Raw genomic sequence first — 16,142 nt, forward strand, 5'->3', positions numbered from 1 at the left:
GATCGGGTGTGTTAACCAGTAACAGAGGATAGTGAATCACCTTCTCAGGACCAGGTGACTGCAGGCCAGGGGGTACAATGAACTATCGAAAATTAGGATTATAAGATTTCATTACACCTACCCAGTATATGATTACTTTGATTGCTTAAAATGTTATACAAATTGTGTGAACACGCAGTATCAAACAGGCCCTAAACTATGAGCTTATAATACCATTTTGTTCAGAATAAATATTTGTGTATACGTAAATCTATCTATATATAGTATTTATCTGCTATTTATCTATAGATCTATCTACATATGCATACACATGTAAATATATCTATGTGTGTTCCAACATCATACATGTCCCTACTGTATAAGAAAATATTCTCTGTCAAATAACACAGAAAAGTTGCACCTTAAAAAGGTAATTGAATTCTCTTTTTCTCTGACTCTCTCTGTTTCTCTCTCACTCTCTCAAACACACAAACATACACATACATATACTGTATATATTTACAGTATATATATATATATATATATAAAAAAAATATATATACTGTATATATTAATATATATGAAGAAAAGAAGTGAGAGCGAACGCCCCATCGCGTAAAAAAGTACACTTAATGATGTATATATATATATACACACAGTATATCGCATCAGATTTGACAAAATGAATGAGTTTCTATTGATGGTCGATAAGTCACTTTTAGGTACAATATACCAACAAGTAGTTTCACCTATCAAACAATTGCTAGGGGAATCAAAACTAACACAGTGAATAGCATAAGGGGAGCAGTCAGCTTTACACAGAACAGAGGCTAGAAAGGGCAAGAGGTTTCTGCTAAAATGCCTGAAATTGCCTTTTTTTGTACCTCAGACATTTAGAGGTGTGTTTAATCCGATGAGCTCAATGTTAAGATTGCTGGAAGGCATGTCAAACCCATTGTTTAGGTAAGATGATACATACACTTCCCTGCGACCAAACCCACATACCAAGACAGATAAAAGGGGGAGTTCCATCTCTGAGAGATTCATTCTGCCTTTGCTCCCTGCTCAGCATCAGCATCAAATCTTTGCAGCTCCAGAAGGACCATGTCTATGTCTCGCCAAACAACATACTCCGTTGGAGGAAGCAAGAAAGGCTTCAGTGCTGCTTCTGCTGTCACACAAGGGGCAAACCGATGCAGCTTCAGCTCATCCTCTGTAACTCGCTCTGGCAGCGGAGGTGGTGGCCGTGTTAGCCAAGCTGGCTTTGGAAGCAGAAGTCTCCACAATTTGGGAGGAAATAAAAGAATTTCCATCGGTGGAGGTTCCCAGTCCCGTTATGGATCTAGTACTGGGTATGGTATTGGTGGAGGAGTAAGTTCTGGATTTGGTGGTGGTATTGGATATGCTGGTGGTGCTGGGTTTCCAGTGTGCCCACCTGGTGGCATTCAAGAAGTTACTATCAATCAGAGCCTTTTAGCTCCTCTCAACCTGGAAATTGACCCATCAATTCAGAAAGTACGTAAAGAAGAAAGAGAACAAATTAAGACCCTCAACAACAAATTTGCCTCCTTCATTGACAAGGTAAGAACATGCAATTGTTTAGTTCACTGAATACAAATATCAAATATATATATTCAGAAAGCTCAAGAAGGTTTGTAATTCCCAATACAATACAATACAATTCTGTGGCTAATTAAATACTTTTTTTTGTGCAAGCTTTCGAGACACACTGATCTCTTCTTCCATTGGTGTTAAAATGGATAAAGCAAAAAAAGGGTTTTACTTAAAAACAGTGGAATATGTCTGACTGAAGCCTATCCCTCCCCCCTGTGCAGTATGCGATTTATGACTTAAGGTGTTAAATGGTCCTTGAATGTTAGTGATGTAAGAGTGTGTGTGTGTATATATATATATATATATATATATATATATATATGTATATATATATATATATCGCTTTGCTGTAGGACACCTCATTTCACTCTGTCTCATTGGTCCTCTTCACAGCATTAACTTTGTTGACATTATGAATATTTTCATAGTTTAATGTCTGTTGCCTTACAGGTACGATTCCTAGAGCAACAGAACAAAGTGCTGGAGACTAAATGGAGCCTCTTGCAAGAGCAGGGGGTAAAAACTGTTAAAAATAACATTGAACCCCTCTTTGAAGCCTACATTAATTCACTGCGCAGACAGCTAGACTGCCTAGGAAGTGATAAGTCTCGTTTGGATTCAGAACTAAGACAAATGCAGGATGCTGTAGAGGATTTCAAGCACAAGTAAGTGTGAAAAGGTTCATGTTACACTTATAATGTACGCAACTTACAAAATACACTGCTAAGAGAATGTTCTTAAAAATTTTGTAACCTTGCACAAAATTAAACATTCATCCAACACAGTCAGCCTTTCCATATGTAAATGATGGTTTTAGAGTTAGTTGATTAAACATGTTCTGTGTGGACTTTAATGACTTTCATATAAATCATTAATTATGTTCTTGTTAATTAAATAAACAGCTCTTTTTTATCCATACATGATGTTTTTTAATTATTGTATTATTATGATTTGTTTTGTCTTTATAAAACCTTTAACCTCACCCCCAACATATATTTCATATTTGTTATGAGGTTCATTAAAATCTAGAGTGAATATATTAGTTACATATATTTAATTTGTACTGTCTACATCTCGGCTAGGTATACTTTTGACTTGCTGCTCTTTACAAAGAACAACTTGTACTTATAATTTGGTGACTTTAACAAATGCCATTCTTTTTCCAACAGGTACGAAGATGAAATTAACAAGCGTACAGCTGCAGAGAATGAATTTGTGATACTTAAAAAGGTGAGTAATCAATCATATCAGCCTCTTCTGTTTAAACATCTTCTCAATGTTGTGATATTTGTACAATGTGCCATTGTACATCTAATGCTGTATATATGTATCATGCTATTTTATTTTAGGATGTGGATGCTGCATACATGAACAAGGTGGAACTGGAGGCCAAGGTGGATTCTCTGACAGATGAGATCAACTTCCTAAGAGCTCTCTATGAAGCGGTAATTATACTGATATATGCAATCCATGCTTCTAAGTAAAGTTGTAAATAATGTAATATATAATATATAACATACTATTACTAGCCTAGTTCCATTTATAAAGCAAGAGAGACAGGGATAGTTGTATTAGTTATCTTTGTTATGGATAGTACCACTTGTGCACACACCTATACAAGGTAGAAAAGTACAAGTTCAGTGATAACCAACTTAGAAATTACGTAATGACTAATTTTGTTTATGAAGCCAGAGGCTAGTTTGACTGCTTGCTATTGACAAACAGATTGAATTTGGAACACATAGTCCAGGTTGAGGCTTGACTTTTCTATAAGTCACTATCTTAGTTAAGGAATTGAAATGAGATATAGAAAGAGGAGCTATGTTGTATTTGGGATGACTGAGAGTTTTTATATTTTTTAGGAACTTAACCAGATGCAAACACAGATCTCAGACACTTCAGTCGTACTATCCATGGACAACAACAGGGAACTGGACTTGGATGGTATCATTGCTGAAGTGAAGGCTCAGTATGAGGATATCGCCAACAAAAGCCGGGCAGAAGCTGAGTCCTGGTATCAATCTAAAGTGAGTATTGAGTTAATACAATGCATGTAGTAAGGAGGACTATTATTGTATATTGATCACAAAGTAAGCAGAGGAATTACTTTACGCTTCTGATACTTTTAACAATGGTAAAATAAGTAAAACCCATTAGGTAAATAAGCACTATGAACTCTCAAGAAGATTCTTAAATCAACTCTGTTATTCTTAAAGTCTATGATTTCGAGACTAGGGATGGAGTACTGTAAGTTATATATTTTCATTATATACCGTTAGTGGGGTTCATTAATACATAACTTAATGGAAGCAATTGTGGGCTATAAAATGTTACTGAACCTGGGCACGTGTCTTTTGTCAACTTTTTCTATCCATGAATTGTCTTTGCCTTCAGCCTGGCAGGAGCATTAATAGAACTCCTTGGGTTTTTATAAAAAATACTGTACACACATCATGTGTGCCAATAATACTTTCTAATTTACCATTCAACTATCAATTTTAAGGGACATTCAGCAACTCCATACTATTGTAGTCTGCGAAAAATATAATTTTTGTGTATGAAGGAACTCTTGAGTCACTTTTTGCATGTGCAGCCTTTTCCAGCCTCTAGAATACTGTGTGGGATAATGAGAATGTTCAACCTTCAAATACTATGAAGTGTAAAACTCTTTGTTATGTTTCTCTGCAGTATGAGGAGCTGGAGAGTTCTGCTGGGAGACACGGTGATGATCTGAGGAATACAAAGACAGAGATCTCTGAGCTTAATCGTATGATTAACAGACTGCGCTCTGAAATCGACAATGTGAAAAAACAAGTAGGTTTAATAGTGTGGCTTTAAGTATTTGAAAAAAAAAATTACAGACATAAATACTTTGCCCTGCAGCCTTGAGCTTAGTACATTGGCTCATTGTCTCAGAATGATTTCATACTGTAAAAGACTAACTGCCAGGAAACAAATATTAAAGTTGCATTGACATATTTTGTTGCCAAACACATATTTAAAACAAAATTTAAAGAGTACCTTAAAAGGATTGAGGAATCTTTATTCCGCTGTCTTTATATTCAGTCTATTACAATGATGTGTATAATATGTTAGTTGAGGTACTATAAAACAAACACATTCACAAAATATAACCCCTTCTTTCTTACATGCAGATTGCCAAACTGCAGGCTGCTATCGCTGAGGCTGAGGAACGTGGAGAGCTGGCACTAAAGGATGCCAAGCAAAAGTTGACTGAGCTGGAGGATGCTCTTCACAAGGCCAAGCAGGACATGGCTCGCCAGCTCCGTGAATACCAGGAGCTGATGAATGTGAAGCTGGCTCTGGATATTGAGATTGCCACATACAGGAAATTGCTGGAGGGAGAGGAGAGCAGGTGAGCTACCTTCCAATCTAAACCACATAAAAATCAAGGAAAATATGGATATTAATGTTACCTATGATATGCCTTAACCTATGAATATTCAAAAGATTGACTTTATTAAAAAGAAGGATTTGCCACACTCAACAATTTTTTTTCTTTGCTGCAGGTTGTCAGGCGATGGTGTGGGAGCTGTAAACATCTGTAAGTATAACTTTGTTAGCGGTCACATGTGTGTTTTTTTGTACAGACAGTTAACTTTCAATTAAATCTAATCCTTTTATGTTTTTAACAGCTGTTGTGAGTTCGAACTATGGAGCCAGCAGTGGTGCTGGCCATGGTTCTGGATATGGAAGTGGTTCTGGTTATGGAAGCGGTTCTGGATATGGTGGACAAGCTATTGGCGGAGGATACAATATGGGAGGAGGAAACTTCAGCACAAACAGTGGAAACATGGCATGTTTTGGCTCTGGAGGTGCCAGCAGCTCAAGTGTTAAAATTGTATCAAAAACCTTACAAAGCTCACAAAGCTCCAGGAGATATTAAATTCCCAAACCCATCACATACATGACAGCAGCATCAAACCCCTTGACAGCCATAAGGATGCATCGCTGTGGTCCTAAAAATAAAACATATGTGCTCTGTTATTAGCAGTAAAAATGTTGGGTTAACAAGCAAGCTTCTTGTCTTTGTATTTTACTGCAATATTTCTGGATTTCTTTTGCTTGGCTACACCATGGCAGATAACACTTTTAGATGGTACAAATTTATAACTGTCACCAATACAAACAATTCCATCCATCTAGCAAATAGGCTAAATAAATCTAGATATTGTTCAACTAAAGAGCAAATTTCTGCATAAATCATTTGGATATACAACCTGATATAATGTATACAATGTTTGCAGGAAAATACATTCATTTTGTATGTTTTTGGCAAGTGGGCTGAAATGTTCACTGCTTCTCTAAAGCAGATCATGCAATTTAGCTGTCGCTTAACTTTGTTTGATGTTTCTATAAAAAAAAGTCTTGACTTTCTTATAATTCTTCAATAAACTGCAATCATTCTCAAAACAGCATTTGTTGTCTTCTTGTACGGCCTTCTCTGCACGTTTAACATGTTCACAAGTGAAATAGTTTTACAACAACATTAGTAACTATAGTGTTTCCAATATACAGTGATACTGTATGCTGATCATATCATGCTGATCATATCTGTAGGAAAGTGACACATTCAAGTTTTCACTTAAAAAAAATAAGATAAATCATTTAAAATAAGACATATCTAATTAGAATCTTATGCACAAGGCACAAAAATGTTCTCAATTTGATCCTAGGAATCAAAGCCTGTAAAAAAATCATACATTGTACAGACATACCCCGGTTTAAGGACACTCACTTTAAGTACACTCGAGAGTAAGGATATATCGCCCAATAGGCAAACGGCAGTTCACGCATGCGCCTGTCAGCACGTCCTGAACAGCAATACCGGCTCCCTACCTGTACCGAAGCTGTGTGCAAGCGGGTAGACTATAGAGCATGTTACACATGCGTTATTTACATCAGTTATGCACGTATATGACGATAGCAGTACAGTACATGCATCGATAAGTGGGAAAAAGGTAGTGCTTCACTTTAAGTACATTTTTGCTTTACATACATGCTCCAGTCCCATTGCGTTCGTTAATGCGGGGTATGCCTGTATTGACAACTGAAAAAGAGATAGTGGTGCCACTTGTATAACATTGGTAAGACCTCATCTAATTGTATTGAGTTCTGGAAACTATATCTCCAGAAGTACATAAATTCTGTATGCTAGAGCAGAGGTGCCCAACTCCAGTCCCCAAGGACAACGAACAGGTCATGTTTGAAGTATATCCCTATTTGAGCACAGGTGGTTCAGTCCAAAGGATTGGGCCACCTGTGCTAATGAGAGGATCCCCTTAAAACCTGCACAGCTAGTGGTCTTGGGGACTGGATTTAGAAACCTCGGTGCTAGAGCTTTTGCAAAGAAGGACTTCTAAAATGGCACATGGGTTACATCATAAAGTTTATCTGTAAAGAGGTTAATTAATTGCCGCTTGGAGAATCGAGCGCAATTGGGGGATATGATTGAAAGTTTAAAATATATTAAAGGTTTCATCCAGGTACAGTACAAGAAGAAACCATATTTTAGGGAAAGAGGTTTGCAAGAACACGATGCTGTGCTCTGAATTTGGAGAGTGGGAGGCTCAAGGGAAATGGGAGGAAGTGTTTCTTCATGTAAAGAGTAGAGAATTTGTGGAATAGCCTCCTAAAAGAGGTATTAGAGGCTAATACCATAACAGAATGCAAAAAATCTTGGGATACAAAGCTAACTTAAATATTAAAGAAAGAAAAGGATCAAATAGCGTCTGAGAGTTTTCAAATGATAGGAAAATGGGAAGACTAAGGGCCTCATGCAGTAAGCACCGATAAAATCTCTTCGGCAAGTGTTGCCGATAGTCCTTATTTTGGCGATTTGCCCTCGCAGTATTCAGAAAGGGCCGAATCCATGCCGATCCCTGCCGAATCACTGCGAAAGCAAAACTGCCGATGAGCCTGTGCCGAAACAGGCTGGCTCCCGATAACCTGCCGATAGGCCATTTCTGCCGATATGTGTTTGCAGCAGAGAGAGCTCAGCCGCTCTCTCTGCGCAAACATCGGCAAAATATAAATTATTTATAAACAACTTTGACTCCTAGTGTACATGTGAAGGGGGTCTCCGGAGCTGAACCGCATTGGTTTCAGGTCCGGGGACCCCCTGCTTCCCGAGATACAGGCCCCTTTATGAGGTGCCGGTATCCCTCTGCATTTAAAGGTCCCGATCACGTGACCGCGGAATGTAAACAAAGCCGAGGGATACCGGCACCCCATAAAGGGGCCTGTATCTCGGGAAGCAGGGGGTCCCCGGATCTAAAACCAAAGCGGTTCAGCTCCGGAGACCCTCTGCACATCTACACTATGAGTAAAATACACATATAAATAAACCTTTGCGGCTATGTGCTACGGTAACGAAGCAGCATGAATGTATTTTTAATAATAGTGTACAGTGAGCAGGGGGTCCCCTGAGCTGAACCGCATTGCTTTGTGGACCAGGGACCCCCTGCTTCCCGAGTTACAGGCCCCGGTTTGTGTCATCAGGTGTCAGTGTCGCCGCCATCTTTATAGCACCCCATTCATGCCGTGTCCGCTATAAATATGGCGGTGACACTGTAACCGATGCCATAAAACTGGGGCCTGTAACTCAGGAAGCAGGGGGTCTCTGAGCCACAAATCAATGCGGTTCAGCTCAGGGGACCCCCTTGCTCCCGCACAATATTATTAAAATACATAAATGCTGCTTCATTACCATAGCGGATAGCCGCTAAGGCAATGAAGGGGTTAAGGCAGAATAGCATGTTTATTGGGGACATTTTCCCCCAATAAACATAGCAATAAACAACATACACCCCCTGTGTATTTAAAATACATAAAAAACAATAAATACATTAAATACATATAGCACTCACCCATTTCCGGTTGCCACGATGAACACCATCCTCATCTTCATCCTGCCCATGCCCCCTCCGCTGCTGCAAAACAGACACAAGAATGAAAACATCCAATGTAATGTCCCCTAACCCCTTAATCACCATAGCGGTTATTAACCGCTACAGTCATTAAGGGGTTAACCCACCCTCACCCACCACTCGGGATGCCTACATACCCTCCCACACTAATCCCCCACCCCGTGAGGCCTAACCACCCTCACCCACTACCCACAAGGGAGGCCTACCCACATAACGTTGGGGAAAATACCACCCCCCCCAGTACCCTCAATAAAAACAATACACAGCCCCACAATAAGCATCATTCTATTTATTAAATACATTACCCACCCCCTGTGCCCCCCCATAAATACATGATTTATCATTTTACATACAGGGTTCATTACACAGCCCCACGCCAGTCCCCGGCGGGCTGCCGGGGCACCTGACAGACCTACAGGATACCAGCAGCTCATTTCAAACAGGTTCTGGAGGCCTGCTGGTGGGTCCCGCCAAGCGCCATGGCCCCCAGGTGGTCTCCTTGGGTCACCGTGGGCCACAATTGGGTCCCTACGGTAGGCCCAAGGATGTCTGGGAGCCCCGGTCAGACCCACAGGTGTCTGCGGGGCCTCTGGTGGTTCCCACGGGGGTCTGGGGAACTCACAAGTGCTCACTATGGGTCCGCTGTGCCCCCACGGATGTGGGACCACCACTTCATCCCTGCACCTATGGGTCTGTGGTGCCCCCACGGATGTGGGACCACCGCTTCATCCCCGCAGACAATGGGTCCGCGGTGCCCCCACAGATGTGAGCCCACCGCTTCATCCCCACAGGTGTCACCCGTGGAACCACCAGCCTGATACCCGTGAGATACCCGAGGAGACCGCAGGTGGTCTCCAGAGGCCTCACGCAGAACCACGGAACAAACCCTGAATATAAAAAAAATAAACCTGGCCTATACATTCAATACATACACCCCCCCAACACCTACAGTACAATAATGTGCAAAATAACTATTATCCAGGTAGGGATAATAGATTATTTGCCCATTATTAAACACATTAACTAGCATATTCAAATAAATAAAATACTACTGACCTCATCAATAAGAAGCCCCCGTCGCCAGCAACATCCTGGTCTTTCGTTGCACACAAAATACATAGCCAATACAAAGTCAATACATTGCAATTACATTCAGATATCAATTAAACCCTTAAACACCTTATCGGATAATAACCGCAAAGGTAATTAAGGGGTTAAGCCACACTGGCCCGATATCCACCCTTCACCCATGAATGTGTACAGTGGCTTCATCATGTAACTATATATATATACATATATATATATATATATATATATATATATATATATATATATATATATATATATATATATATATATATATACACACATGATGAACCAATATACAAATAAATGTAGAAGGGTTATCAAAAACATGCTGTACTACAAATAACACTTCTCCATACAGACACACTACAATAAAATCAATTTCCTTTAATAATCCTATCTGATCTTACAATCAAAATCCTCAAATGCCAATCAAAAACCTCAAATGACAATCAAAACATTGCATTTACATTGTATATATGATGCATACAATCTATGCACCATATACATTCTGCAAATGAATGTTAACAATAACATTCAAAACAAAATACCAATACCTCCAAACAAGTATACTATTTTAACCAATCCAGTAAACATATATCAATTAGCATTCATTAATGACATCCCTAAACAATTTAAATTCGATTCCTAACAATTAAACAATTAACTAATTCAAGCGTTCAACAGAACAAATTATCCTGTGAAAAAATATGAGTACCAACAAGAATACAATATAGAATAGCAAGGCTGACCCTGACCTAAACTACACCATACAATAGCAACAATTACTTCTATCTAATTTTAACATACATTATACACACATTTAAGCAGAGCAGCATAGCCAAATTAATGTAAAACACAGCAAATCAAGCTTTTAAAAGAACATCATTTCTTACCCTGTATGTATATATCTCTCTAGACATACATACATACATACATACATATAGTGGCAAGAAATGATAAAGCAAAGAATCAAAAATATACACATGTAAAAAGCCTTTAAAATAAAAATCAAGTTAAATAAAATACATTTCTTTCGTTCACTTACCATTACTTGACCCCACCGACTCCCGTTGAACATCTTACTCACGAACCAATCCACCAGGCACAGGTACCCATAAAATAATAAACCATAAAAAAATAAACATTACACTAAAAGTCCAAATCAATCCACGGGTCTTCTATTTGTAATCCATCTTCATCTGTATTCTTCTTTCTTCTTTCTTCTATCTTCTTCCGGGGTCTTCTTCCCGTCTTCGGCCACACCCTGGCCTTCTTCTTCTGTAGGACGTCCTTCCTCCTCGGCGTCTGGCTTCAAAATGAGACGACATAGGCTTTTAAAGGCCTATGACGTCACATTTTCGTCATGGTTCCCACGGCCCTGATTGGGCCATGAAAATCATGTGTTTTGGCCGAGAAAAACAAAAATTGATGACGTCACTTAAAGGCAATGAAAGCACAGCCAATCAGAATGGCTTTGCTTCAATTGCCTTTAAGATGACGTCATGAAAAGAAACATGGCCGGCCTCACATGGTACGGTAGCCAATCAGAGCGTGGGAACTCCATCCCAACTCTGATTGGCTCTAGTATACCATGTGACAGAGGCTTGGGGAAGAACGGATGTGATGTCATTCAAAGCCTGTCACATGGTACTAGAGCCAATCAGAGTAGGGATAGACTTCCCATGCTCTGATTGGCTACCGTACCATGTGAAGGCGGCCATATTTCTTTTAATGACATCATCTTAAAGGCAATTGAAGCAAAGCCATTCTGATTGGCTGTGCTTTCATTGCCTTTAAGTGACGTCATCATTTTTTTTATCGGTCAAAGCACATGGTTTTCACGACCCAATCAGGGCCGTGGGAACCATGACGAAAATGTGACTTCATAGGCCTTTAAAAGCCTATGTCGTCTCATTTTGAAGGCAGACGCCGAGGAGGATGGACCTCCTAAAGAAGAAGAAGATAAGGGCGTGGCAGCAGACGGTAAGAAGACCCCGGAACAGAGCCGCAGCTGAAAGAAAGAAGAATACAGATGAAGATGGATTACAACTAGAAGACCCGTGGATTGTTTTGTTTTATTATTTTAATGTTTTTTATTTTTTGGTTTATTATTTTATGGGTTCCTGTTCGTGGATTGATTCGCGAGTAAGCTGTTCAACGGGAGTCGGTGAGTGGGTCAAGTAATGGTAAGTGAACAAAAGAAATGTATTTAATGTAACTTATTTTTTTTTGCTTTTTACATGTGTTGGTTTTTTTTTGTACATCATTTCTTGCCACTGTATGTATTTATGTATGAATGTCTAGAGAGATATATACATTCAGGGTAAGAAATGGTTGTGTTGGAAAAGCTTGCTTTGCACTATTTGAAATGATTTTGGCTATGCTGCTATGCATAGATGTGTGTTAAATGTATTTTATAATTAGATAGATGTAATTTTTGGGCTTGTATGCTGTACTTTAGATCATGGTGAGGCTTGCTTTTGTATATTTTATTTTTTGGTGTCCTTCTATTTTGTATGATGGTAACTTGTTCTCTTTAATGGTTGCTACAGTTATTTGTGTAATTGTTATGGATGCTATTTTAATTGTTTTGGGATGTAATTAATGTATGCAAATTGATTGACGGTGACTTTATTGGATTACATAGTATACTTCTTTTGATGTAATGCTATTTTCTTTGGAATATTGTATTGTTAACATTGATTTGCAGCGTCTACATGTTGCTTAGATTTTATGCATCATGTATACAATGTAAATGCAATGTTTTGATTGGCATTTGATGCCTTAGATTGGATGATTACATTTGATTTGTTTAGAAAATAGCATTGTATTTAATTGTGGATGTTATGGAGAAGTGGTATTTTTATTTAAGCACGTTTTTGTTAACCCTGAGACATTTATTTGGTTCATCATGTGTGTGTGTGTGTGTGTGTGTGTATATATATATATATATATATATATATATATATTTTTTTTTTTTTTTTCATGTTGAAGCCACTGTACTAAGGAATGTGTGAAGGGTGAGTATCGGGCCAGGATGGCTTAACCCCTTAATTACCTTTGCCGTTAGTATCCGATAAGGTGATTAAGGGGTTCATTGATATGTGAATATAATTGCAATGTATTGGCTATGTATTATTTTGGCAACGGACGACAAGGATTATGCTGGCGACGGGGCCTTCTTATTGATGAGGTCAGTAGAAGTTTCTTTCTTTTACTATGCTAGTTAATGTGTTTAATAATAGCCAAATAATCTATTATCCATATCTGGATAATAGTTCTTTGGCACATTATTGTACTGTATGTGTTGGGGTGGGGGAGGGAGTATTGGTCCCAAGGGTATGTGGATAGGCCTCCCTTGTGGGTAGTGGGTGAGGGTGGTTAGGCCTCATGGGGTGGGGGGTTAGTGGGGGAGGGTATGTAGTACTCAGGAGTGGTGGGTGAGGGTGGGTTAATCCCTTAATGACTGTAGCGGTTAATAACCGCTATGGTGATTAAGGGGTTAGGGGACATTACATTGGATGTTTTTATTCTTGTTTCTGTTTTGCAGAAGCGGATGGGGCATGAGCAGGATGAAGATGAGGATGGCCTTCATCATGGCAGCTGGACATGGGTGAGTGCTATATGTATTTAATGTATTTATTGTTGTTCATGTATTTTAAATGGACAACTGCACTATTATCCATTTGTGGATAATAGTAATTTTTCCCATTACTGTTTTGTATGTTGTGTATTACAATGTTTATTGGGGGCAATTGTCCCCAATAAACATGCTATTATGCTCTAACCCCTTCATTGCCTTAGCAGCTATCCGCTATGGTAATGAAGCAGCATTAATGTATTTTCATAATATTGTGCGGGAGCAGGGGGTCCCCTGAGCTGAACCGCATTGATTTGTGGCTCAGGGATCCCCTGCTTCCCGAGTTACAGGCCCGGTTTGGGGCATCGGTTACAGTGTCGACGCCATCTTTATAGCGGGCACGTCGCGTTTGGGACACTATAAAGATGGCGGCGGCTCTGCCCACCCAATGACACATACCAGGGCCTGTAACTCGGGAAGCAGGGGGTCCCTGGTCCACAAAGCAATGCGGTTCAGCTCAGGGGACCCCCTGCTCACTGTACACTATTATTAAAAATATTTTCATGCTGCTTCGTTACCACAGCACATAGCCGCAAAGGTAAGGAATGAGATTTTATTGATATGTGTGTTTTATTCATAGTGTAGATGTGCTGAGGGTCTCCGGAGCTGAACCGCTTTGGTTTTAGGTCCGGGGACCCCTTGCTTCCCGAGATACAGGCACCTTTAGGGGGTGAGTGTGAGAGTGTGAGAGTGTGTGAGCGTCAGAGTGTGTGAATGTCTGTGTCAGAGTGTCAGAATGTCACAGTGTATGAGTGTCAGAGTGTGTGTGTGTGTCTGAGTGTCTGAGAGTGAGAGTGTCAGTGTTTGAGTGTGTGTGTCAGAGTGTGTGAGTGTCAGAGTGTGTGTGTCATAGTGTGTGTCAGAGTGTGTGAATGTCAGAGTGTCAGAGTGATTGAGTGTGTCAAATTGTGTGAATGTCAGTGTCAGAGTCTGTGAGTGTCAGTGTGTGAGTGTCAGAGTGTGAGAGTCTGTGAGTGTCAGAGTGTGTGTGTCAATGTCAGAGTGTCAGAGTCTGTGAGTGTCAGTGTGTGAGTGTCAGAGTGTCAGAGTGTGCGAGTGTCAGAGAGTGTGTGTGTCAGAGTGTGTGAAAGTATGAGTGTGAGTGTGTGTTTCAGAGTGTGTGAGAGTCAGAGTGTTAGTGTGTGCGAGTGTCAGAGTGTGTGAAAGTATGAGTGTGAGTGTGAGTGTGTGTCTGTGTGTGTGTGTGTGTGTGTGTGTGTATCAGAGTGTGTGTGAGTGTGAGAGTGTGTGAGTGTGAGAGTGTGTGAGTGTGAGAGTGTGTGAGTGTCAGAGTGTCAGAGTGTGTGAGTGTCAGAGTGTGAGTGTGTGAAAGTATGAGTGTAAGTATGTGAGTGTAAGAGTGTCAGGGTGTGCGAGTGTCAGAGTGTGTGAGTGTGTGAAAGTATGAGTGTGAGTGTCAGTGTGCGTGTGTCAGAGTGTGTGAGAGTGTGTGAGTGTGAGAGTGTGAGTGTCAGAGTGTGTGAGTGTCAGTGTCAGAGTGTGTTAGAGTCAGAGTGTGTGAGTGTGTGAGTGTGTGAGTGTCAGAGTGTCAGAATCTGTGAGTGTCAAAGTGTGTGAGTGTCAGAGTGTCAGAGTGTGTGGGTGTCAGTGCCAGAGTGTGTGAGTGTCAGTGTGTGTGTGTGTGTGTGTGTGTGTGTGTATGTGTGTGTGTGTGTGTGTGTGTGTGTGTGTGTGTGTGTGTGTGTGTGTGTGTGTGTGTGTGTGTGTGTGTGTGTGTGTGTGTGTGTGTGTGTGTGTGTGTGTGTGTGTGTCTATGTCAGAGTGTCAGAGTGTGTGAATGTCAGAGTGTGTGAGTGTCAGAGTGTGTGAGTGTCAAAGTGTGTGTGTCAGAGTGTGAGAGTGTGTGAGTGTCAGTGTTTGAGTGTGTGTGTCAGAGTGTGTGAGTGTCAGTGTGTGAGTGTGTATCAGAGTGTGTGAGTGTCAGAGTGTCAGAGTTTGTGAGTTTCAGAGTCTGAGTGTTTGAGTGTGTGAAAGTATGAGTGTGAGTGTGTGTGAGGGTGTGTGTGAGTGTGAGTGTGAGAGTATGAGTGTGTGAGTGTCAGTGTCAGAGTGTCAGAGTGTGTGAGTGTCAGAGTGTCAGAGTGTGTGAGTGTCAGTGTGTGTTTCAGAGTGTGTGAGTGTCAGAGTCTGAGTGTGTGAGAGTATGAGTGTCAGAGTGTGTGAGTGTCAGCATGTGTGTGTCAGAGTGAGAGTGTGTGTGTCAGAGTGTGTGTCAGTGTTTGAGTGTGTGTATGTGTGTGTCAGAGTGTCAGAGTGTGCAAGTGTCAGTGTGTGAGTGTGTGTGTATCAGAGTGTGTGAGTGTCAGTGTCAGAGTTTGTGAGTTTCAGAGTGTCAGCGTCTGTGTGTCAGAGTCTCAGTGTTTGAGTGTGTGAAAGTATGAGTGAGAGAGTGTGTTTCAGAGTGTGTGTGTGTCAGAGTGTGAGAGTGTCAGTGTTTGAGTGTTTGTATCATAGTGTGTGAGTGTCAGAGTGTTTGTGTGTGTGTGTGTGTGTGTGTGTGTGTGTGTGTGTGTGTGTGTGTGTGTGTGTGTGTGTGTGTGTGTGTGTGTGTATCAGAGTCTGAGTGTTTGAGTGTGAGAGAGTATGAGTGTCAGAGTGTGTGAGTGTCAGAGTGTGTGAGTGTGTGTCAGAGTGTGTGAGTGTGTGAGTGTCAGTGTTTGAGTGTGTGTGTGTGTGAGTGTGTCAAAGTTTGTGAGTTTAAGAGTGTGATAGTCTGTGTGTCAGAGTCTGAGTGTTTGAGTGTGTGAAAGTATGAGTGTAAGAGTGTGTGTGAGTGTGAGAGTGTGACAGTGTGTGATTATAAGAGTGTGTGAGTGTCAGTGTCAGTGTCAGAGTTTCAGAGTGTCACA

The 16,142-nt window shown here is 40.5% G+C and overlaps 1 protein-coding gene across 1 annotated transcript; it reads left to right on the top strand.

Annotated features, from left to right (window-relative positions):
* Window positions 1-1,013: 1,013 nt before the first annotated feature.
* LOC142490063 (keratin, type II cytoskeletal 6A-like) lies at window positions 1,014-6,027 on the top strand. The gene is made up of 9 exons (XM_075591856.1): window positions 1,014-1,560; window positions 2,044-2,258; window positions 2,763-2,823; window positions 2,943-3,038; window positions 3,456-3,620; window positions 4,282-4,407; window positions 4,749-4,969; window positions 5,124-5,158; window positions 5,250-6,027. Exons 1-9 carry the CDS (start codon window positions 1,084-1,086, stop codon window positions 5,498-5,500), a joined length of 1,647 nt encoding a protein of 548 aa, XP_075447971.1. The 5' UTR covers window positions 1,014-1,083; the 3' UTR covers window positions 5,501-6,027.
* Window positions 6,028-16,142: the final 10,115 nt, after the last annotated feature.

This window comes from Ascaphus truei, chromosome 3, assembly GCF_040206685.1.
Source record: "Ascaphus truei isolate aAscTru1 chromosome 3, aAscTru1.hap1, whole genome shotgun sequence".
Taxonomy (NCBI): Eukaryota; Metazoa; Chordata; class Amphibia; order Anura; family Ascaphidae; genus Ascaphus; species Ascaphus truei.